General features: G+C 47.7%; 1 protein-coding gene across 7 annotated transcripts in view; it reads right to left on the minus strand.

The window, feature by feature from the left end:
* Positions 1–25020, minus strand: part of Rgs12 (regulator of G protein signaling 12) — a 96811-nt gene that overhangs the window by 60039 nt on the left and 11752 nt on the right. For 3 of the 7 annotated variants that reach the window (XM_052198528.1, XM_052198530.1, XM_052198531.1), the window contains exons 2-3: positions 19780–21760; positions 5594–5710 (exon numbers count right to left, since the gene is read on the minus strand). In XM_052198528.1, the coding sequence (XP_052054488.1) occupies positions 5594–5710; positions 19780–21660 (1998 nt within the window). In that variant the 5' untranslated portion in view covers positions 21661–21760. Of the gene's footprint in view, positions 1–5593; positions 5711–6011; positions 6037–6733; positions 6848–19779; positions 21761–23470; positions 23491–25020 lie in introns of those variants that run through there. The other 4 variants (XM_052198529.1, XM_052198534.1, XM_052198535.1 and 1 more) reach the window with 4 other exon arrangements.

Here is a 25020-nt window from a genome sequence, read left to right on the forward strand (position 1 = left end):
TCACATGTCTGTTGTTTTTATCTCCTGTCTCAACAATAATACCAGTAAAAATTTAAAGGGAAAGTAGAAGCAGACACTGTGTCTTGTATAATGTGTGCCATGCCAAACCATGCCACACCATGCCACAGGCCATTCTGAGAACTTTGTGGAACCTTGGATGCTCCTTTTCATTCATACATTGTTAGCTTTTGTTCACCATATATGAACAATGAACTATACCAAATGCCTTTCCTACCTGTTTAGATAATATGCAACTATTTCCTACTTTACTCTGTTAATGTGGTAAGTCACACCCTCTAGGGGGAGGGAGGATTAAAATTTTAAATATCAAATAATATGTCCCTAAAATAAAAATTGCAGCACTCATATTGCTAATATCTTGCTTAGGATTCTCACCTCTAGTATTAGCCAATCTTCTGAACTTTCTCCTCAGAGTTTTTGGTTCCAAGGTTATAGTGGCCTCATATAAGCCAGCCAAAGAGTAAAATATTCCCTCTATCTACTGTTAGATTAACTGCTGCTTTACCCTTGGTCACTGCCCTGCTTCTGCTTCCCGTGATCCTGTTCTATGGCTCTTGTCCAACCCAAGACGACATTCTCCTCTCCTTGTGCATATTGTTGGGGCCCAGTCTATGCAGGCCTGTCCACGAGCATGAGGACCTGCGTTCAGATTACCAGCACCTACATAATGGCTGGGGCACGGTGCTACACATCTTCAATCCCTGTGCTTGGAGGGCAGAGACAAGATCCCTGGGGCTCACTGGCCAGCCAGTCCAGCAAAATCAATGAGCTACAGCGTCAGTGGGAAAACTAGTCTCAAATATAAAGTAAAGGCAGACCAAAAGAGATACCAGAAGCCAACCTCTGACCTCCATCTGCATGCACATGTGCATATACTCACACAAACATGTACACACACACACACACACACAAATGCATGCACACACAAAAAGAAAATGAAACTATAAAAAAATTAAATTAGTAATCCCTTGTTGGTGTTTTGAGTCACTGTAAGAACTACTCTGAGGAGGAAGATTACTTGGGGCAGTTGCAGAGGATTGCAGCCCATCACAGTGGGGACTGAGTGGTTGAGATTCACGGTGGCAATAATGTGTGTCAGAGGCTGTTTACATGGTAGTAAGCCAAGAATGAGAGCACAAAGGTGGAACCAAGGCCAGGTATAACCTTCAAAGAGCCACACCTAGGTCCTGACTTCTGCAACTGGGGCTCAAAGTAGTGCTAGCAGCTATGGACTGAGCATTCAAAACATGAACCTATGTGGGCATGCCAGGTTAAAACCTAACAAGTTTTAGCCACACCCTGCATGTTTAGGCCGGATGCTGTTTCCAGCACTGTTCAGTTCAAAACACTTCCTAATATCCATGGGGATTTCTTCTTTGAACTAGAAGAGTTAGCCAGGAATAGTTCGCTGAGCTGATAGGTGTTGCTGGTTCTAGTCTGCCTGCAGTGAGGCTGTGCACCCTCTGTCACTCTCTCTTCTGAGACTTGCTTTATGGTCCAGCATGAGTTCAGCTTTGCAAGCTTCTATGAGGATATAATGAGAAAACACTAAGCACCAAGTCACAGCAATGGGAGAGGAGACTAACGTGTCTGGAGGGACTGAGCACAATGAAAGCAAGTGGTGGAAAGTTCAGCACCATTCTGTCCCTGCAGGCAGAGGGTGGGCGGGCAGAGGCCTCCAGAGACTCAGATAGGGGAGAGAATGCTTGGCTCCAGTACACTTCCCTCATAGAGGGCAGAGCAAGGTGTTTCTGGATGCCACCTGGCTGGAAGCTACCAAGGGTATTGCTTAATCAATACAAAAGAAATCAAGGAGGCCAAGTAAAAGATATGGTTCATATGTTCAACTTGCAAACTTAAGCCTCTTCTCAAACTGGAAATCACTAATTAAGGGAAAGATCAGGAGACAATCAAGAAGGACCTATGACATCAAAGCAAGTATCATCAATAGTAATGCCTCAGATTCCCCTAGTGTTCACTTGGCAGAATATAGAATCTCCTGGGCAATGGGCCTCTGAGCATGCCTGTGGAGGATGAGTTGTGTTATTTGACATTGATATAGAGAACCCCATCTTTTTGTTTGTTTGTTTGGTTTTGATTTTTATAGATAGGGTTTCTTTGTATAGCTCTGGCTGTCTGCATCCTGGAACTCAGTCTGCAGACCAAGGTGATCTCAAACTCAGAGATCTACCTACCTCTGTCTCCTGCATGTTGGGATCAAAGGCCTACGCCAGCACTGACTGCTGTGGATGGGCCTGGTGCTGTTCTTGTGAACCAATCCCCTAATGAATAAAGGAGCCAATCACTGGGTGAGTAGGTGGGGCTTCCAGGTTGGACTGAAGGAGAGAGGAATCAGGAGAGAGTGAGGTTTCTTTGGAACCAGGACAACAAAGGCATAAGATGTAGCTGCTAGAATTTCCTAGTATTATGGTGGATGTGCAAGGGTTAGATTTTGATAAGGTTTACAAGATTAGGATTTAGTTGTTGCACCCAGAGACTGAGTACCATTGTTTCTGAACTAAGTTTGTATTGTGTTTTCCTTCACGTGGCAGCTCATCTGGGTTCAAGAGAGAAAGGTACAGCAGTGCTCCACAAAGGCTGTGGAGGATTTGAAGCACGGGTTGGCATGATAGCGACTCACCAGTGGAAACCTAGCACACTGGGTGGAGAGATTGTGGAGTTCAGAGTTAGAATCTCGACAAGATAAGAACAGGTCAGTCATTGCTTGCCACTGCATAGCTGGCCAGCCAGCCAGGGCAGAGGCACAAGCGCAGGAATGTGCTGGATCGATTTTTTAATATTTCCTTCAACAACTGCCTATCTGGGAACCCCATCTTAATCATGTATGAGGCCATTCCCTACAGAAGATCCAGGCATATAAAACTGATAAAGCCAGTTGAGAACTAGCACGACAAATTCGCCACTCCCTGCTTTGAGCTCCTGCCACCATGACTCTTCTGCTAGGATGACCCATAACTTCTGGCTGTGAACCAGAACAAATCCTTTCTCCCTTAGGTTGCTTTTGCCAGGGTACTGGGAGGCAGCATGCTGAGAATATGTGCACCTCTTCTGGGCCAACATCAATGCTCCCACCCTGCCACAGGACAGTCAGAGAGAACCTGAGTCCCCAGATCATCACAAAATTACAGGGCTCATGATACAATCAAGCAGCAGGTACATGGGCCTTGGTCCAGCCAAACCTGGGAGGGCAGAAGACAGACCTGCACTCAGGGCTGCCCATTAGCAGGGTGGTCAGAAGTTGGATGTCTCTTCTCAGGAGACAAGTTAGCACAGGCCTCTCACCAATCACAAGGAAGCGAAGGTCTGGAGGCCTGACTGGACTCTCAATGCAGACTGCCTCTCCTTTGAGAACATGGCTCAAACCCTCCCGCCCAAAGTATTCCCACTGCTGCTTCTGGCTGCTAAAAGCAGCTCCAAGTTATGCTGGGCCAGGTGGACACAAAATGTCTACATAGGACAATGGTCAGCTTCCAGGTATCAAACTGTCCATCATGAGTGTGATACTGGTCCTTTTCTGGGGCAAGTCCAGCAGCAATTTAGGAGAGACAGCAAGGAGACAACTCCTCCTCACCAAGGGAGAAGCAGGCTGCAGACCCCAGGTCACTCACAGCCAGGGACCCCACACCTAGGGCCACACAGGTACGTGCTTGAAACCAGTGACTATGGAGGGCCGTGGATGAGATAGTAAAGCAAATGGACCAGCTCCGTGAACTAGTGAGTGTATTGAGCGGACTACAGGGTATCGCTGAGGGGTTGCTACAGCGTCATGGACATCTTTAGGCACCTGCATCACTGAGAGGCTCTTTCCAGGATGAATGGGGACTCATGAAAGCTGTTATCCTGGGAGTTCCCCACTTAACAATAGCTCACTGCTTTCACTGGGGAGGCTTTGAGTCCTTTCAACTTTCTAAGCTGTCCAAGCCAGGCTACCTGCCTGTTAGGTGCACTCCTCCCCCTTTTCTAAAATGTGTATGTGTAGTCCATGTGTGTGGGGGTGCCACAGGAGGCTAGAAGGGGGTATGGTAGCCCCTGGAACCAGAGTCATAGACGGGTGTGATCCACCTGGCATGGGTGGATCAGGGTAAATTCAGAAAGATTAAACAAGAGGCTATCCATATGATGAAAAGCCACAGCTCCACTGTCCTGTGACCCAAGAAGTATTTCATAGCCAGTCTGCAACCGGGCTTCCTATCTGTCAAGTGGCCAGATCAGTAAGACATGTTGGCATGGGCCTGGCTCTTAGTCCTTAGGTGGCAGTGACAGAAGGACTGTGAGTTCAAGGCCAGAGGGCATGCAGACAAGCCTCTTATTAGTTCCTCTGAGGACAAGAGGGAGAGCAAATGGGTCAGGATGGAGTGCTGTCCTTACTCCTAACTGCTGACAACAGCAAAGACTCCAGTTGCTGGCCAACAGGAAGACCCAGCATATTCACAGACGAAGGAAGCAGAACAGTAGCCTAAACCTCTACAGTGGCTTCTCGAGCCACCATCAGGAAGCGATATTCCTGCTCATGGCTCAGACCCACGGAGGCCTGTTCTCACACAAGCATAGACACGAGCAGCCCTGGCAGAAAACCCCACCTGGAGGCAGGCTAGCCATAATCTGCCTTCTGGTGAGGCACAGCAGTGCCATAAGGGTCTCAAGGCTGGACCCTGCCTCTGCCTAACACCTTTTTTCTCTTCTGCACCATGGAACGGCTCTGCAGCTAGTCTTCACTGTCACCTTGCCAAATGTGGAAGCAGCCATTAGGGACCTGGATGGACACCTGCCACTCGGCTCTTCCACTTACATGAGATGTACATGAGAACAGCCACACAGCTTCCACAGAGTGTCCGTCAAGACAGGAGTTTATAGCACAACGGCACATAAAACTACAACATATGCCTTGAGAGCAAATGGGTTGCATTTTAAAAGTGTAAGAATAAGGCCTGGGGTACAACTGTGTCTGTCAGAATCCAGAAACAAAGTCAGCAACACGCTCTGTGGGTGCTAAGAACTCAGGAGGGGACAGGAAGAGTACAGAGGACCCCAGGGTGCTGCCCAAGTTCTGTATGTGTTGTGTGGGCTAGTACGCATGGCGGCCTGTGTGCCCATACAGGAGGACACCCTCCTGACCTTGCTGCTACACTGTCACTAGCAGCAATGCGCCCACAGTGCCCACTGGCCATGACAGGTGCTCAACTCTCACATGGCGACAGCAGCTGCACCATCATCTAGACTTTCTTTCTGCTCTAGTTTTCTATAACCCTAAAGCTTCCCCAAAATAAAATCTATTCTTAAAATGGCCTTTGATCTGGAATGACCAGGTCTTCAGGAAGGGCAGAGGTCAGTTCTAACCTCAACTGTCCCAAAGAATTAAGCATACTCCTTTCCAATCAGGACTCCCCAGTGTGGGGGGTCCAGGTGACTCAGGCACTTTGAGATAGAGAAAACCTCCAGGCATGTGCCCTGGAGCTGCTGCTGAGGGGGACAGTGCAGCGGGCTCCAGGAGGGTAGGTATGAACAGTGGCAGAAGCACACATGGGTCAGTCAGCAAGGCCAATCCACCTACCTCAAGATCATCAAGGGAGCGCGTGATGCTGAATCTCCTAGATCTTCCAAAGGATCTGCGAGCTGAGGTGCGCTGAGAGGTCTGGGCCAGGGCAACTCCCCGCCCCAATTTCGAACTCTAAATACAAAGAAAAAGATGTGTTAGGTTTTATCCTCCCGGGAAGAGACTATCAGTTCTGTCCTTTGTGCTCCACTGAAGGAAGAACCAAGCCCAGCAGCACTGTGGGAAGTTCACTTGAAGTCATTGTTTGGTACATTTTAATTAAAATATTTACCACAAAATATGCAAACAATTGCAAGAGTCCCCCCCCCACGCCACCCCACCCCACCCCCGGGATCTTTAGCTATCTGTTGTTTAGCTACCAACTGTGTGCCCTAAGTGATAAGGCCCACCGCCCTTCGCCCTTCCCACCGCATACAGACAGCCTGTTCCAGGACGGGCTGATAGTATGTGAAGAGTTGGCCCATGTGAAGGCTGTCTTTCCTTGCCTGTGCTTCCATGTCATCTCAGATCACTTTAAGAAGCCAAGGACGCCCTAGCCAATGTCTGAGGATCATTCCAGCAAAAGGCCTGTGTTTCTTCCTCCAGGAAATGACAATGTTGTGCTGCTATTTCCTCCTAATTCAAACACCCCCTCCTGGGAGGCTCAGAAGACTTAGGCAGCTAACAAAGTGAGTATGACTTGGGAAGCTAATAGAATCAGGCCTATGGTATAGAGAGATAGCCCAGCAGTTAGGAGCATTTGCTGCTCTTCCTGAGGACCAAAGTTGGAATCCTAGCACCCACGTCAGGTGGATCACACCCGTCTATGACTCTGGTTCCAGGGGCTACCATACCCCCTTCTAGCCTCCTGTGGCACCCACACACACATGGACTACACATGCACATTTTAGAAAGGGGGGAGAAGTGCACCCAACAGGCAGGTAGCCTGGCTTGGACAGCTTAGAAAGTTGAAAGGACTCACAAAGCCTCCCCAATGAAAGCAGTGAGCTATTGTTAAGTGGGGAACTCCCAGGATACAGCTTTCATGAGTCCCCATTCATCCTGGAAAGAGCTTCTCAGTGATGCAGGTGCCTAAAGATGCCCATGACGCTGTAGCAACCCCTCAGCGATACCCTGTAGTCCCCTCAATACACTCACTAGTTCACAGAGCTGGTCCCATACCATTCAGACTCCCCACAGAGACAGCACACTGGAGGACAGTCCTCAGATGTGATGTTCAGCAACACGAAGTTTACCACCATTACTCAGCAGTGCTAAGAACACCAGTGCTGGCAGCCGTCACCCCACCCACGTCTAGCACTAAACTATCCCATGTGGAGACTGTCCCCATGTCTGATTTCCTGTCTGATTATGACCTCTCGGTGCCTCATACAAACAGAATCACTACATCCTAATCTTTTTGTAACTAGCTTGTCTCTTTAGCCATAATGCCCTCAACGCTCATTCATGTTGTAGCACATGGCAGGATGTCTTCCCTTTCCAGGGCTGAAGTCCACTGTATGAAGAAGTTACATTTTTTTTCTTCTATTCTTCCATCCATGGACACTTACTTAGGCTGCCTCCATGTCTTAGCTGCTGGAATAATACAACTATAAACTCCAGTATACAAACATCTGTTCCGGTCTCTGCTTTTTTCTTTTCTTTTCTCCCTGCCCCATTTTTTGTTTGTTTGGTTTGGTTTTTGGTTTTGGTTTCTTTGAAACTGGGTTTGTGTGTGTACTCCTAGCTATCCTATAATGTACTCTGTAGACCAGGCTGGCCTTTGACACAAAAATCTGCCTGCCTGTGCTTCCCAAGTGCTGGGATTAAAGGCACACACCACCACCATCTGGCTAGTCTCTGCTTTCAATTCCTTTGGCTATACCCGAAGTGGAATTGCTCAATCATATGGTGATTCTACCTAAAAGAATTTTAAGGATGCGCCACACTGTTCCACTGTGGATTCCCACCAAAAGTGCACACAGCTCTAATCCACGAGTTGTATGCAGGACCGGGTACTTTCCAGCTTTGGCAGTGTTCATCGCAGTGGGCTGATGCCGCAGTGGCCCCAGTAAACTCTGTAAGACAAAGTTTTACAGACTGAGGAGAGAAATGCGTCCTGGGGCTCTCCGGAACACCCCTACTCAGAAGCTGGAAAATCTCACTTGGCAATTTTCTAAACTCTCTTCCTTCTTAGTAGCCAGGACTAAGAAAAACCAAACAAATTAAGATGTAAAAGAATCCATCTTAAAATAAGTCACTAGCCAGAAAATTCTGCAACGCTTTGCTCCAGTAGTTTATATAATTACATTTACCTCCCAACAGTATGTAAATGAAGTATGGCTCTGACACTATGGTATGAAAAGCATTAATTAGCACAGTGATATAAATATATTTCACGTGTCTTGACTGTATATTGGCTTATAAGTCATTGGACATAATTTAAAAGATATGTTATTAAGAAGAGGCTAGTTTAACCAGTGACACATAAAAAATACAAGTTTCTTTTGTTTTTTGATCCTCATAGTCACCCTTGCAGGACAGGTGAATTTGAAACAATAGACCCAGATTAGAAGATATTTACATCTGAAGAACTTCATACAATGTCCTCGAAGAACAGGTGGGTGTTGGGCAAGGTAGAAAGAATTTACATTAGTTAGTGCAAAGCTCAGAGCTGCCTCAATGGAAGCTTGTGAGGAACTGCTTTTGTCTTGCAGACCCCACCTAGGGGGTCTTTGGCCAAAACAACATTCTTAACTTATCCAGGTGTGATTCAGGATACTTATTACTCACGGAGTCATTTAGACTCAAGGAGTTTGACAAAATGTCCTTTAAAGTCTCTTTAAAAGTTTATATCAAGAAGATTGATGTTGCTATCTGTGTTCGAGCTTCTAAATTTGTTACATGGAAAAAACGTTTTACCTGGTTGATTTTATACTTCCTTGTTCCAAATGGTTATGCTAATTGTTCCTTGGGCCTGCTTTACTGGATACATCTTTTGATATATAAATGTCAATCCCTCATGCTTAAAGGCTCATGCCTCAAAACAAAAAATGCACTCAGATCCAAAAACCACCTCAGTGTCTGTTATCCCGTGGCTGAGTTTGGTCTGCGGCAGGCTGAGGTGGGCTGCTCTGGAGCTTTGAGAATCACCTGCCAGCATTAAGTGGTCACACATTTGTTCATGTGCTTCAGCATATGAGTATCTTCTCTGAAAAGGTGTCATCTCAAGTCCTTTTGTTTTTTAAATCAGGGTTCTACTTTTCTGACACTGTGCTGTGGTGTCCATATATGCTGGACCTAAGTTCCAATGTCAGATCTCTTTGGGCATTCTCTCTATCTCAAGGCCATTTTCCCATGTTGCAGATTTTCTTCAATAAGCACAAGTTTTGCATTTTGAGATAATATAATTTCTGAACCCCTCCCTTTGTTACCTATTTTGTTAGAACTTAAAATTGTTATTCCCAAAGCCTCAACTGCAGACTACAACTCCAACAGAGCAGGGACTTAATCTATCCTGGTAGCGCCTATCTCTGCCCTCCCAGTGCCAGGGACAAATCAAGTGTCCACTCAGTCTTACTGACCAGGTGCTGAACAAGAGGTTAGCTGTAAACAGAAAGCAGATCATCTGAAAGTTCGAGATGTGACACAGGATTCTGACAATATTTGGAACTGACAGGTTTGTTTCTCCTGGCAAACCAATCAGCATCCCCATGAGGCATTTCATGAGAGAATTCTGTGTGTCAAGCAGCTGACTTGTTACTGGAGGACAGGGCAGGCAGGGAGGTCCTAGGATGCCCCAGAGGAGAAGGAGGAGGCTTCACACTAGAAGGTCCTAGGTATGACCACAGAGCTAGGACTCAGACCTCGGGGCCACTTAGAATCTCTGAGGGGAAGAGGTGAAGCCAAGGAGTTGGGAGACCCTTAGCTGGATTCGGAATGGAGGAAAGAAAAGGTCCCTGCGGACAGAGTGTCACTGTTGTACCACCCTGTCCTGCAGGTCCACTCTGAGACCCCTGGAAGCAAAGCCTGACAGCACATGGCTGTGGAGCAAGCAGAGGGTGCAGACCCACTCTTCAGGTCACAGAGGCCCTAGGGCTGGGGGACAGCTAGATCTGGTATACTCAGTAATGTGTTACAACAAAGGTAAATGAAATTAATCCAAATCCCAAGATCAAAACAGCTTTAAAACCAAGCTCTGTGACAAACACAAAACAAAACTGGACAATAATAATGTGCTGTGGTCTATGTTTATGTGTATGCATACATGTGCACATGTATGTGCATGCATGCAGGGGTCAGAGGGCAAATTCAGGTGTCACTTCTCAGGTGTCCTCGACTTTTTTGCTTGAAACAGTGTGGTTAGTTTTACATCAGCTTGACCCACTTTGGAAGAGGAAAGCACAACTGAGAAAACGCTCCCCCGGACTAGCCTGAGGGCTTGTCTGTGGTACTTTTTCTGATTGATTTTGACTGTGGGTGGACTCAGCTCACTGTAGGCAGTACCACCAGGGACTGCTGGTTCTAGATGCTATAAGAAAGCAGGCTGAGCAAGCTATAAGAGCACCCTCCATGGCTTCTGCTTCAGTGCACACCACCAGGTTTCTGCCTTGCCTTCCTTCGTTGATGGAGTGTAAGCTGTGTGTTGTTAGCTGGAATAAACTTTTTCTTCGAGTTGCTTTTGATCATGGTGTCTTATCACAGCAATAGCAACCCTAATTGAGGCAGACAGGGTCTGTCACTGGCCTAGGCTGACTGGCCGACAAGCCCTGTGGCTCACTACCTCCATGCCCTTCATTGCTAGAACTGAATTCTTGGGATCTGAAGCACTTAACCAAAAGAGGCCTCCCTTCATCACTATAATATGTTTCCTGCAGACATGGCTGAAGAAACTACCCCTGGTCATTGTGAGTCACCTTTCTGAGAAGGAGAAAGGTCCAAGTCTTCTATTCAAGAAAAGAGAAAAGACAGCTACACGGGAAAGCACATTTAAGCACGGTGGTAGATTACATCAGTTAGCAAATATCTAAGGGCCAAATATCTGTCAGGCAAAGCCAAGAGCCTTTACAGAAGACAACAAAGTATAAACTGCCACACCCTGAGGAAAGAGAAGGGACTGGGGAAACAAACCACACAGCCTTAAAAACAAAGCAAAAGGCAAAGAGTGAAAGGGAGGCCTGGTGCCTTCAGGAGCCCCAGACTCACCTCTGCTCCCACTCCATGGATGGACCATGTCTGTGGATTCCTTCTGATCTCATTCACATGCTAACAGAAGGATCCCAAATAGGATTGGGAAAGAGATTCAACTACTTGCCTTCATTACAGAAATGGAAAAGTTTAAATAAAAGAGAGTACTGGCCTTGTTGGACATCAGTGGGAGGAGAGGCCCTTGGGCCTGAGGTTGTTCAATACCCCAGTGTAGGGGAATGCCAGGGCAGGAAGACAGGAGTGGGTGGGTGGGGGAGCAACCTCATAGAGGCAGGGGGAGGGGGATGGAATAGGGGATTTCTGAAGGGGAGACCTGGAAAAGGGAAAACATTTGAAATGGAAATAAAGAAAATATTCAAGAGAGAGAGAGAGAGAGAGAGAGAGAGAGAGAGAGAGAGAGAGAGAGCGCTGTCTTGGACAAGGCTAGTGTCACAAGTATAGCTTGATTGCTTTACTATGTTGTTTAATAAAAGAACCCAGGGCTGGGGATGTGCCTAAGCTGTGGAGCCTTTCCTAACATATAAAACCCTGGATTTAATTCCTAGATGGAGGTTAACACAGGAAAAGGGGGAAAATGCCTGGTGTGGTGACACTCACCTTTAATCCCAGGACTCAGGAGGCAGAGGCAGGCAGATCTCTAGTTCGAGGCCAGCCTGGTCTACAAAGTGAGTTCCAGGACAGTCAGGGCTATTACACAGAGAAACTCTATCTCAAATAACCAAAGAAAGGAAGAAAGGGAGGAAAAGAAAAAAGGGGGGAGAAAAGAAAGGACAAAAAGTCTATTAATTTGATACAATATAACTAAATTTATAAGACAAAAAAAGTTACTAAAACAAAAGACAATGAGAAGAGGGAAAAGTTACTGAAGAGTCTCATAAACACAGATTTGAAAATCTTACAAAAATATTAGCAAACCAAATCTACTAGCATACGAAAAGCTCATTGTGCTGAGCTAGGTTATCTTGGGAATGCAGATGTGGTCTAACATTTGAAAATCTAATGAAGAGGAGGAAGCCCACACAATTCAATGTATGCAGAACACTCAGAAAGAAAAGCTAAGCTAGAACACCCATTAGAGGAATTGTATTAACAAAGGAAGAGAAGGAACTTTCCAAACTCAGACAGCTGTATTAAAAAAAAAAAAGCTATATAAGAAAAACAAAAAACAAAAAACAAAACAAAACCCCTCAACTTTCATATATCACCAGAAGTGGTATTTATAATTATGATGGTATCATTAAAATTAGCAACAAAGTTACATAAAACAGCTAGGGCAGACTCTAATGAAACAATAAGCCTATTAAAGACACTTAGGAAGGTACCTGTCAAAGTTTGTTGAGAGAGAGAGGGAAAAAACCAAACCAAACCAAACAAAACAAAACAGGTGGATGGATGGTTCAGTGAGTTGTCAGGCACCAAGCCTGACAATCTGAGTTTGGTCCCTGAAACCCACATGGAGGGTAGAGAAAACAAATTCCCTGGCAAACTGTCTTCTGACCTCCACACACATGCTGTGGTATACAAGTGCACCCCCCCACATACACATACATACTGTCTTAAACTCCCACCCATCCCTTGCCAACTTGACACATAAACACATTTCTTTAAGCCAAATCCTATTCACAAAGTTGTCTCTGTGGCTGAGCAAGCATGAGGACCCCGAACACTCACAACCATTTATAACTTCAGACCCAGGGAGACAAAGCCTCTGGCCTCTGCAAGTGCCAGCATTCCTGTGCACATACCCACACACAACATACACATAATTTAACATAGTAAAATAAAAAATAAGCTGGCCAAGCAGTAGTAGCACACACCTTTAATCCCAGTACTCAGGAGGCAGAGGCAGACAGATCTCTATGAATCTGAGGTTAGTCTGGTCTGCAAGCCTTGGGTTCAGTGAGAAACCCTAGCCTCAAAATCATATGGTAGAAAAGCTATTAAAGACAGTCCAATATCAACCTCTTACCTCTACATACATACAAACAATACTATCCCACACACATGAACATATACATGCATATACCCCACACACACACACTTGCATGCACACATTAAAAAATTAACTCTAAAAAGACTATGGAAGAGAAGAAAATCTGATCTTATAGTAGTAGGATTTTACTACTTAAGACAAAGATTATACATATGGTTAAATGAGGGCTGGGGCTGGGGGTGAGTACACGTGTGGTCCTTACCATCACAGGGCAAGCAGTCAGCATCTATAGTCCTGCCGACCCAGAGCAGACAACCTAGCAGAAGCACAGGCTGATGGAAACACCAGCAAGGAAACAAGCTTTATAATCAAGGGAACACAAGTGCTCGAGAGCCATGGTCAAGAACCCAAGCACACCCAGACAAGGGCAAGAATGCCCATAGGGCATTAATACTGCTGTAAAAGAGGGCTGGGGAGGTGGGTCAGAAAGAGTGTATGCTGCTCCTCCAGATGACTCAAGTTCACTTTCCAGCACCCATGTCAGACAGTTCTTGGGAACAATCTCTTAAGCCTTCTGTGGGCACCAGGCACACATGTGGTATAGACATATACACAGGCAAAACACTCCTGCACAAAAGATAATAAACTTAAGAAAAATAGGAAAGTAACAGCTGTGACACACTTACACAACGGAATAGCACACAGTGGAAAGGTGATCAAGCAGCAGCTACGCATAACATCACAGGGAAAGCTTTAAGCTGTATTGGGCTACTATAAACCAGGCAGTAGGCTCTTGGAAGGCATCTGCACACAGTGAAAGGGCAGAAATGCCCATGTTTGGGAAGCCAATCCCTCAGCTGGGGCTGTTCCAGCAGGGCTCTAAATAGTCTTCCTTCCTGGAGAGCAGACAAAGGACAGGGCTGAAGGCACACCCTCTGTCTGTGTCCCTCCACTTCCGGGGGCTCTACTGCAGCCCACATCCACCAACCCTCTCAGCAGCGCCTTCCAAGGTCAGACACTGCCCTGGAGGCTGGCACTGTGTGGACCTCTGATGTATTCATGGTTGCGGGGGCTACACAGGGTACACATCTCCAGGAGCTGGTACTTCACATGAGAATCCTGCCTGCATAGCCCATCTAAGACTTGGGGTGGGTACTAGGGGCAAGAGTGTCAGTTTACACAAGTGATGGTCACAGATTCCCTGCTCAGGGAGGTAGTGACACTATGTGGCCTTTTGAAGGTGTGGTCTTTTGTTGAAAGTACCAGAAGAAAATATTTACATCTATTTTGAAACGTTCTCTCACACTGGAAAAAAAACTACACAAACCTGCTTATTGGATGCAGAGCTCTCTGGACTTGGGTCTCTGGTGGGCCTCTCGTTGCCGGGCCAAATGAAGGAGGAATTACAGCTTCCAAATCCATGCCTCATTACTTCATGACTTATGCTCTTTCAGAGTCAAGTTTCATGTAGCTCAGAGTAGCTCAGACTCACCTTATGGTCCTGCACTGATCCTCCTACCTCCACATCCTTTGCTGTTACAAAGCCATTTATAGCTGGCTCTGTTCTTTTTAGAAGAATTTTTAGAGCCAGCAAGATGGCTTCCCATGCACACCTCAGAGCTCAATCCCCAATCTTTGTTAGGAGCAGATAATCAACTCCCAAAGTCATCTTGTGAGTTCCAAGTGCATCCATAGCATATATGTGCATGCTCGTACGCATGTGCACGCGCGCGCGCACACACACACACACACACACATGATTATGTAATCAATAAAAATTAAAAATTAAAAATAATCTAAAATAATGTTTTTCCCCTATAAGGGAACTTTTTTAGTCACTAAGTTCACATTTCCATCATAAGAAAGATTACAAAATAGAAGTGCCACACGCCCTCCCTGGACCCTAAGGTAACATTGCCGTGTGTGCAGATGAAATCGGATGCAGGGAGTTACACATCAGGCAGCATCCCAGCACTGTACCTCATCTCAGCCCTCCCTTTCCTCAATGATGGAAGCTCTCTACACTGCCTAGACTGGCCTTGAACTCTAGCCTAAGCAGGGCTTGAATCAGATATCCTTCTGTCTCAGCTCAAGAGTAACTGGATTACAGGCCTACATTATCAAGATGGACTCCCTCTGCAATGTCCCATCTTTTGCACTAAGTGTGTTCACCCTTGGACAAGTCAGCTGGCCCAGGGGTAAAAGCACTGGCACACAAGCTTATTAACTGGAGTTCGAGCTTGGAACCCTGGAAGAAGAGAACCAGCTCTCAAAAGTTGCTTTCTGACCATGTATGTGCATGCCCACCTGTGCACACACATATATGATTAGTTTAAAAGCTAAATAAATAAACAAACAAATAAATAAATAAATATGGACAGTTAACAATGGCCTGAGGGCATTCTAAACCTTTAAACAAGAAATGCACATTTAAATATGCATTTGTGTGGCCTGATGCTTCCATGTAGCCTGATGCTTCCACGTGGCATTAGTCTTGTACTGTCCTTCCTCATGGCTCACTGCCCACTCTCTTGAAGCCCCACCCCAAACCCCAGTGCCTCAAGCTCTATCTCCATCCCCAACTAACACATCAAATGTCTCAGGCAAGCAAAAAGGTTAACTTGAAAATAAACACATTGCATATAGTTCGGTCGATTCCAAGCCCAAATGATGTCTAATGTAAATCCAATCTGTTTACAGTCAGGTCAGCTGATTTCCAGTCTGACCTGTGGCAGCCTACCACATTAAGTCTGAGTCCCTCTCCGCTGTGTTCCACTGCCTGTCCCTCACAGCTGGGTGGATTAGCAGGGACACTCATGTAACTTCTGCTTTAAAGTCTTCAGCACAAGAGACACTGCCATCTTGTTCCTGTGCTCATTCCACTCCCAGCATCATTCTCATGGCTGTCCCTGGGCATATCTGGTGCTACTGCTCACAACTCTGGCACTAGTTATTCTGAGACAGATGGCCTTGGTCAATCCCAGGAGGACACTACCTATCACAGGCTGCTCTGTGCTCCCCAGTATCCACATGCTGAATCCTTAACCTAGAATCACACAGCTACACTTGGAGACAGGGCCTTTACAGAGGTACCAATCAAAGGAGCTCACTGGGTAGGCTCTTTCTTACGCAATTTGATGGGATACAGAGGAGATCAGAACACACACGGAGATGACTCTACGAGACCCATGGAGAAGACCGTGCCTCCACTTAAAGCTTCTCTAGAGGAGCCAGCCTGACCACCCAGATCTGTGGGAGAACACACCTCCACAGCTCACCTTCAGCCCACACAGCCCTGGCATGAACCTCTACACATCCATCATAAGTATGGATGAGGTATGGCCCCCAAAACTCTTGGGCATCTCATGGCCCAGAACAGTCCTTCCTACACACATACACACCACTGAAAACACTATTCCAACTCCTGGTACCAAAGAGAAGAGGCCAAACCTGCCCGGGCACCAAAAAAGCCCAAACGATGTGAGGAGCTTCTCAGCTCCAAGTACCTGACTCCCTGAGTCCTTCCAACTATCCCTCCTTCACGTGGTGTTTCCTTGGAGCTTCAGCAGGTGGGGGTGGGAGGGATCTACTTTCAGGGTGCATCTCCAATGCTCACAAGCTCCACCCCCATCCCCCACTGTTCACTGGGAGACCAGCAGCTGAGTAAGGTTGGTAAAGGCAAGAACACTCTGACAGGACAATCCTGGGGCCACAGCAGTCTTGGGGTTAGGGATATACAAACCCTGCGCTCTCTGACCGCCTCTCTCAGCTGCCAGGGTCAAGCCCACAGCTGTAGTAGTGGCAAATAAAAAAGCCCTTCTAAAGGAGACAAGTGGCAGGCCGCCACCTGAACATTGTAACAGTATCCTCATAGGCAGATAGATCCCACACCTAACTTGAACTTCAAACAACTCTGGGCGGAGTTAAGGGTCTTCCCCCCACCCCCACCCCACCAAGCTGTCTGTCTCTTTCCTGATTAATCCTACTTTTACCCTTCCCACATTCATCCAATCAGGGCCCAGTTGATGTCCTATAAACCCGGGCTTTAGCAAGAGGGAGCATTAAAACTCAGTGGAGGGAGTGAGGGCTCTGCAGACGGAGGGGACTTGCTCTGCCTAGGTCTGCATTTCCTGGGTTGGATGCAGGCAGGAATTTGTTCTGGCTTCCAGACAGTGAGATGAGACCACCCAGCACTTCAGCATCCTGCAGGCAGAGCTGCAGACAGGGTCTGGAAGGAGTGTCCTCACTAGCACCCCAAGGCCCTTGGGAGTTTTGAGCTGCAGTCCTTCTCAGTTCTTGGCTACCCTCCTACTGCTCTCCAGAGTTCAAACTTGCTTCATTTAAATCCTGTGTGGCAGTCTATTTTACCTCATTTAAAGTCTGGAACTGACAAAGTACCTCAGATTTGTACCCTCTCCTGTCTATTTACATCATCCTTACCAGGATGCGGACAGAAGACCGACAGTCTCCAACAACTGCCTAACTGGCTAAAATGCAGTCGTACCTACTGCTTGCCACAGCTGCTCCTGGTCACAGGAATCTCCTAAAAGGAGCATCTGGCCAAGTCTTGCTCAAAAGAAAAAGCAGATCTCTCGCCCCCCCCCCCCCCCCCCCCCCCCGCCCCCAGCAGTGTGTGGGGAGAGAAGGCTGAGGAAAGCCACACCACGTTCCTGGGAATCTAGAAGGAAGAGAAGGCTAAGGCTGGAGAACTGACCTCCTCAGGCATCTAAGATTTGACCTTGCTGGCCCATCAAAAGCCAGTCACAAAAGCTAACCCAGACACTTCATGGGTACATAACAAAGACTAAAGACTCTTGTTCAAGGAGGCCAATTAACACACAAAAGCAAATAAATAGGAGCTACAGGGCTTGCTGTGGAAGGGAGAGGCACTCCCTCCATGAAGCCTGCCTTCCAGGTACACTGGTCTGCTCTGTCTGGCGTTGTACAGGAGGAGGCTGGACACAGGGACACTGGATCATGCATGCCAGCATTAGGCACCAAGCCACCCTTCATGGCCAGCTCCTGCTCTCGCACCCTGCCCCTACTCACACACTTGACATCAGTGCTGCCACACAGGCACTGGAGGGGACATTCCTTCAAGTGGTGGGAGTAGACCATTTTTCAGTGACCCTGACACCTACATTTCTTCTTATATTTTCCTGCACCACAGTCTCTTTATCCAGGCCTGCTGCCATTAGAGAATCGACCACTTGCTGTTCTCGAAATTCTCCACTCTGAGTGCCTCCTCAGACTGTCTGGCCTCTTCCTTGTCACTCTTCTAAGCACATCCCCTTTCTGCACTCACCACCTTGTCTCCTAACTCTAGCTAGGGTCTTTCCCGAGGTCCCCCATCCATGCTGATCAGAGCCTCTCTGATCGCATCACTGCAGGGTGTTCTGTGCGCCCAACAGATCCTGGCTGGCCGAGCTGCCTCCCAGGAAATGACGAAGGACAAGAATGAGGAGCGCTGTGAAACCTGACCACAACCGCCCAGAGCCTCCGGCACTGCTCCCTCTCCACCTCTTCTGTTCCTCTCATTTCCAGGGAGTTCAGTCCTCTGGCCTCCCCTCTGGTTCTGACAAACCCCAAGCCCAGCACAGTCCTGTCCTTTAGTTTCAGCTAAAACATCAGGGTATAAACTGAGCATGTGCAGAGGCATGACTCTTCTAACTACCGTGCTCCATAATGTTATACTGAGCATGTTTAGGAATGTATACTCCTCAACTGCGCATGCTTTGGAATGGGACATTCCCCATGTGAATATCTCTAGACCCCCATGCTTCCTCTGCTCAAGAGGGTACCTTTTTGGGAATGCCCATGTTCTCCTTCCCTTCTGAAGAAAAACACACCCCACTCTATGCTGCCCCAGGTCTGCTTGTTTTGGCTTTTCAGTTGCCAAGATGGGATCCACTGTATTCAGTTACAACCCCCTCCTGTCAGAACAACCTGCTAAGATTTTATCTGATAAAGTGAAAAGAAGCTAGGCTGAAAATCAGTAAAAGTACAACCTTCTTTGTGCATAGCTTTAAACCGACACTTAGCTGCACCAGTGTCACCTGTAGTCATCAGGGAGAGAGCACAGGGGCTGCCCTTCCTTCTCTGATACAAGTCATAATAAATAAATCACTGAAGCTTCCCAGGGCTCTGGGACAAACCCTCAGCAATGTGACAGCCACGGCCTTTGCCTTGCTCCTGACCTGGCCAGCTTTTGGGGGGTTTAGTAGAAACTCTTCCACTACTGAGACCAAAATGTGCACACAGAGCAAAGGTGCCGTACGCCCAAGTGTCTCTGAGAACAGCTTCCCACAGACATGGAGGCAAGTGCTGAGCCGAGCTGTGGCCAGCACACCCTTGTCTCAAGCAGCACCATCCTCACTGAGTGGGGTCCCAGAAGAAGGGGCTGCCTTTCCCCTCTCATGCCCTAAACTCAGCTCCCTGAGGAAGAATAACCATCCACAGGGCAGGCTCTCTGAGACAGTGATGCTCAGCCAGCTCCCTCAGCTGCAGGTAAGGAACCTAAGCCGGCCCAAGGATTTGCCAGGGAGGTCCCTAAAGTGAGCCAGCCCACTGGGCTTCTCCAAGCCTCTTACTTCAAACACTGCGATGACAACTGAGAATCCGAAATAAAATGGGCTCCAAAAGAGCTGCAGGAAAGGAACCCTCCATCCTCCATCAGGGCCAGGAGCCGAGAGAGGCCGGCTCTACCAAAGCTGGAAGAAAGCACTCTTTTTTTCTTTCTTTCTTTTTTTTTCTTTTGGTTTTTCGAGACAGGGTTTCTCTGCATAGCCCTGGCTGCCCTGGAATTTATTCTGTAGACCAGGCTGGCCTCAAACAGAGAAATCCGCCTGCCTCTGCCTCCCAAGTGCAGCTGGAGAACAGCCTAAGGCCAGGGCTCAGACCAAGGCAGAGAGTGCAGAGCAAGACAAAGGTCTCAGGGCAGCCCAGAACAGATTTGCCATGATAGCTTACAGAGGCTACAAGGCCACTGGGAGTAAGCCAAGACTGTGAGCGGCAACTGGCCACATTACGGTGAAGCCATTCCTCCTGAACTCCCTCAGCTTACCTTTTTGTCCTCTTTGGTCTTTCTAACATTTCGATGGGGTCCAAAAAGGTTTTGCATTCCAAAAGCCTTCCTAGGCCAGTCCCTCTTCTGGGCACTGAGGGGGGCCTGAGCAAAGCTACCCTCCACCCGGTATCGGTCGGCAGGGATCTTGCTCATGGGAGGGGGCAGGGTGCCACAGTTGACACTGGACCACCCGTCAGTAGAGTCTGTGTAAGACTCCTGGTCACTGGCATGTCCACACTGCCACTCTTGTAGCACATGGACCGGGAGCCACCTCTGGTTGAAACCGCAGCTGGAACCTGTGGCACCCCTCTTGGAAGGGGGGATAGAACTCCTCAAGGTGGCTGGCGGGACCTCCATGTGAGAAACAGGTCCTGAATGCTTTGTTAAGTCCCAGAACCTGTCAGTGTTGGGGCTGGTTTCCAGTGGGGAGTTGGCCTCTGAGTCATGGCAGAAAGCCCCATTCCAGGGTGCACTCCAAGGCTGTGAGCCCCTTCCACTCCCACTGTCCCACCCTGGACTACTGGCCTGGCCATGCCTGCTCGAGCCCCCACCCAGGTCAACTACAAGCACCCTGTTGCTCTTCTCTTCCTGGTTGAAATTGCCGATGCCACTGTCACTGTTGCTGCTGGTGCTATTATTCTGGTGGGCATCCGCATCCCCGTCTAGAAAGGCACGGGCCCGCACGCCCTCGATCAGTTCACCCATGTCTCGGTACAGAACGGAGATGAACTGAAGCACGGGCAGGGAAGATGCTGGGAATTCCAAACAGCCACTCGTGTCTGGGTCTGCAGTGCATGCAAACCCAAATCTCCGTGCGATGCCTTGGTGGATCTTGTGATGAAATAAGTCTGGGTCCACCATGAACACATGGCAGGATGTCCTCAGGGCACCTTCGTCCTCCTGTGCCAGGCCCCCATCATCACTGGTCTGCATGGTCACCAGCCCGAAGAACCGCCTGTCATCTGGACACACTGCACTGAATGCCAGCTTCTCGGCAGGGTACTCTGCCACCACGCCGGCCCTGTCAGTGACCAGCTGCACACAATCGTGCATGACCTTCATGGTCACTAGCGAGTGGATCTTCTGCTCGGCCCGCAGGCGGCGCATGCAGCCACGAATAGCCTGCAAACTGTCGTGCTCCAGGTTGGAGCTTGTGGAAGGGAGCTCAATGGAGCCCAAATAGCCCACAACCATGGCAACATTTAAAATACTTGCATCTAGTCCAAAGTCATCGTGATTGTCCAGCCCCACAGTGAATACGGAATCATCATGGATAACCTTTGACATCTCTTCCTTGGAAAGCATGCTGGGATGTGGTGCACAGAGACCACCCTGGCCAACATCGAGCCGCAGAGCAGCTGACTCTGACAAGGATCTCTGCTTCAGCTTCAGGGGCTCAGGGCCACTGGCACAAAGACTCGGGCTTTCAAAAATCATGTTGAAAATCCCACCAGACTGCACCTCTTCCACAACCCTCTCTGCCCTGTTTATGCCCAAAGCCTTAGAATCAAGTTTAGGCCTCAGCCAGCCTTTCCCCTCATACAGGCCACCTTCTTCATCGCTGGAGCAGGACTCCACATGGCTGGTGCCCTCAGAGATCATCATGTGCAGGACTCCAGAACATTTCCCAATTAGTTTCACTACATCTTCGTGGGAGGCTTTCTTCACATTGATTTCGTTGATGGCAAGTATCTGGTCCCCAGCCCGGAGGCCCACGAAATCTGCAGGGCTGCCCCTCATGACACAGCTGAGCACACAGGGTGCCTGTCCTGACAGGGTGAAGCCATAGCCAGCTCTGCCCCGGGCCACTTCCACGCTCCGCACTCGAGGGGGCGCAGGGCCGGGCTGCCGCTTTCCGGGCTCCCCAGCCCTGTACATCCTGGTGTACTGTCAATGCTGATCGCATGTCCCACTATTCCACGATTCCATGTTTCAAGGAATGCACGATGCTACTGGGTTTTTGTCTTGAAATGTTACCCTAAGGAGGAAATGCAAATACCTGGTTATTAAAGATCCTGTATCTCTAACCCTGACAGGCGTTACCTGACTCTACAAGGTAACTGATAATAAAAAAACCACAAGAGACTCTACAAGTCACCACATAAATGTCAAGGTGAAAGGAATCTAAACTTGGTGACTCCTATACTGGGCTAAGAACCATGCTGTTAAAGCAGAAAGCTGTGGTGTCCTTCAGGGTTTCTGAAGAGGATGCACTTAGAGCAGCCTGGTGACCTCTGCATTTACCCTGAATGAAAAGACACTAAGGTACAGGCCCAGGCTCCCCTGAAGGCTCCAATGAGTCCCTTGTAGGCAGAGTGTGAAGAACAGGGCCTGCTGCTGTCCTGCAGTCAAAGGCCTCGAAGATCACTACCCAACACTTTTATCTGACCCCAAATCCCCTCTACAAAACCTTCTCCTATAGCAATGACTCTCCCACAATTAATTTATTTTGAACGAAGTGCTATGCTAGGAAAACACGTAAGTATGAAACAACCTCGATCAATAAAACTGTGGAGGTCATCCAAGAGAAGAGATAAAAACAGCAATCGAAGGAAGCAAAGCAATGCTGTACTGACTTATTCCAGAAGGCATGACTTCATAAAGTCAAAAAATGGAGAAGGATCCCCAGTGCCAGCCAAGGCAGAGACCCATGGGACTCTGAGAGGCACACCCAGATTAAGATTCATTATGATGAAAGGACTCAAGATAAAATCAGCAGAGGGAAAGATAGACATATACAGGGATGAAAAACAAAACAAAAACAAACAAACAAAACCAGGCATAAGCTTCTAGAACCTTCTCCCAGGGAATCACACAGGACACACTTAAGTCCCCCCAGCAAGGAGCTATGACATCATGTACATGTGAAATTTCTAAGCAGAGGCTCAGCGGAGACTCTGGAGTCCAGGGTTGTCACTGGGGGTCAATCACACTGCTGTCCTCTATACAGAACCACATGAAAACACCAGAGTTTGCTTTTCACCAAAAGAAAAGCAAGTATGGACGTAAAGCCCATTGTCTACACAGCCAGCAGAGGCACAGGAACCTTTCCCACCATGCAGGCAGACACCTACTATCCCTACTGCTTAAGACTCTTTCAAGATTATCTTTAAAAAGAACACAAGAGTTGGGGAGGTGGCTCAGCTGGTAAAGTGTAAGCCCTGTGCAAGCACAAGGGCCTGAGTCTGATCCCTAGCACTTGTATAAAAGAAAATGAGCCTTGTAATGCATGCCTGTAATTCCTGTACTACAGAAAGAGACAGGATACTGGGGGCTTACTGGTAAGGTAATACAACCTAATTGACAAGCTATAGATTCCGTGAAAAACACTATCTCCATATATTCCACACACATATATATACATGCATGTACACACAAACACGTACACATACATATACCACACACACAAAATAAGTATCAATACACATATATCTATAATCGCCATACTCAGAAGGCTAAGACAGGAGATATCTGCAAGGCCGAGGTCAGCCTGGGCTGCAATGTGAGACCTATGTCAGGAAGAAACAGCAGTACAGTCATAATTGGAATGTGACAATCCAAACTACTATATATAGTGAGTTTGATGTCTGCAGAACACATTGCTGAACTAATTACTCTTAAGACATTCTTGTGTCATGAGATAGTTTCCAATAACTGTAAACAGATTCTAAGTGATTTACAGACACACCCAGAATACGTGGCTAGAGCCAGTGGGGAGAGCATCAGGAGACTGCAGAAATGGTCCCAGGACAATGAGAACAGGATGCACAGGATGCATGTCTCAGCACAACTCCTCCTGATACACAGGAATGAAGAAAAAACAGTTTATCCATAAAGTGTGGCATCATTTACTATCTAAGGATGCTAAATTCATAATTTGACTATTTATTATTCATTAATAAGCCATACATATCAAAGCTGGGAGTATAATCTTGCATGATTAGCATATGAGAGGCCCTGGGTTCCACCCTACACTGAAGATGACCAAGAAACTGTTCTCAGATCTCACTGCATCTTCTCTGAAAAGTGATGAGCAGAACTGTGCCCCTAACACATTTGCAGTTTAATGTCCACAGTTCATGCATGTCTCTCTGCAGTCACAGGCTTGGCAAATGAGCTCAAGGTAAGGATGTAGAGATGGAAGACAGACAGTTCTAATCATTCAGAGGGCCTCGATGGAATCCTAGAGCCCAGAGAAAGGGATGGGAAAAGGTTCCAGCCAACATGATAGCTAACATGTGTGTCTAGAGGACCCAAGGGCGGGGCACAGAACATGAGACAGAGGCAACAAATCCTCCAGGAAGAACCAGCCTTGTGACACTTTGACTTTAGCCATGTCACTCTAGACTCACAGGTTACCATACTACAAGCTGTAAAGCCACAGACTTATAGTTTCTTGTTCTAACAGCTCCAAAAGCAAACACAGAGACTGCAGGGGAACACTGCCCAAGATGGTGTCCCGCAACAATGCTAACTATGGTGTAAGTGCGAGGGTCAGTCATTGCAAACCGCCCCAGGACCAGAGAGATCTTCCTCCTCTAGACATGAATCAACTAAGGACAGGAGGCACTGTGCCTGAGACAGGCCCTCTCCAGAGCCCAGTCTCATCACACAGGTACCACCAAGCCACATTCTCCAACAGGGACATATCCCCAGTAGACCCCTGTCCACCTCTTGTCCTCCCCATACCAATCACACCCCAACCAGCAACTACTATAGCTGTCAAACACTCACCTGGCACCACCCACACCAACATCTACATAAGGCACACATCAAAGACCAACAGTTGTCCCACTGACAGCACCCCACAGGCTCACACTGATGACCCCTGACCTCCCAACTTCTGTAGCAGCCTGACACTAATCCCAGCTTCTAGGCCCTTCCTTAAGAATCCTGTGTAGGCCCAAGCCTGTCCCCTAACCATTCACCCTCCTGACCCTGGCAGACCTGGAGCTGGACCCATCAGGACACAGTACAAAGGAAGGATCTAGCAGGTTCTTAAGTCACATGACCACTTGGCCATCTGACTCCCAATCAAACAAAGCATCTGTGTTGGGAGCAAGTGTCTGCAGTGAACATTCCTTGTCTGAAGCCTCCTGGGTCCCAGCTCCTGGACTGAAAAGTATGCACTGCATGTTCTGTCTTCCATTCCGTGAATGCTGCCAAGCAAGGCACAGAGCATCAAGGTGAGAAAACCATCTTTCTGTAAAGATCTCTCAGTCCACAGACCAGGGAGCC

The sequence above is a fragment of the Apodemus sylvaticus genome, chromosome 11 (genome assembly GCF_947179515.1).
Source record: "Apodemus sylvaticus chromosome 11, mApoSyl1.1, whole genome shotgun sequence".
In the NCBI taxonomy this organism is placed as follows: Eukaryota; Metazoa; Chordata; class Mammalia; order Rodentia; family Muridae; genus Apodemus; species Apodemus sylvaticus.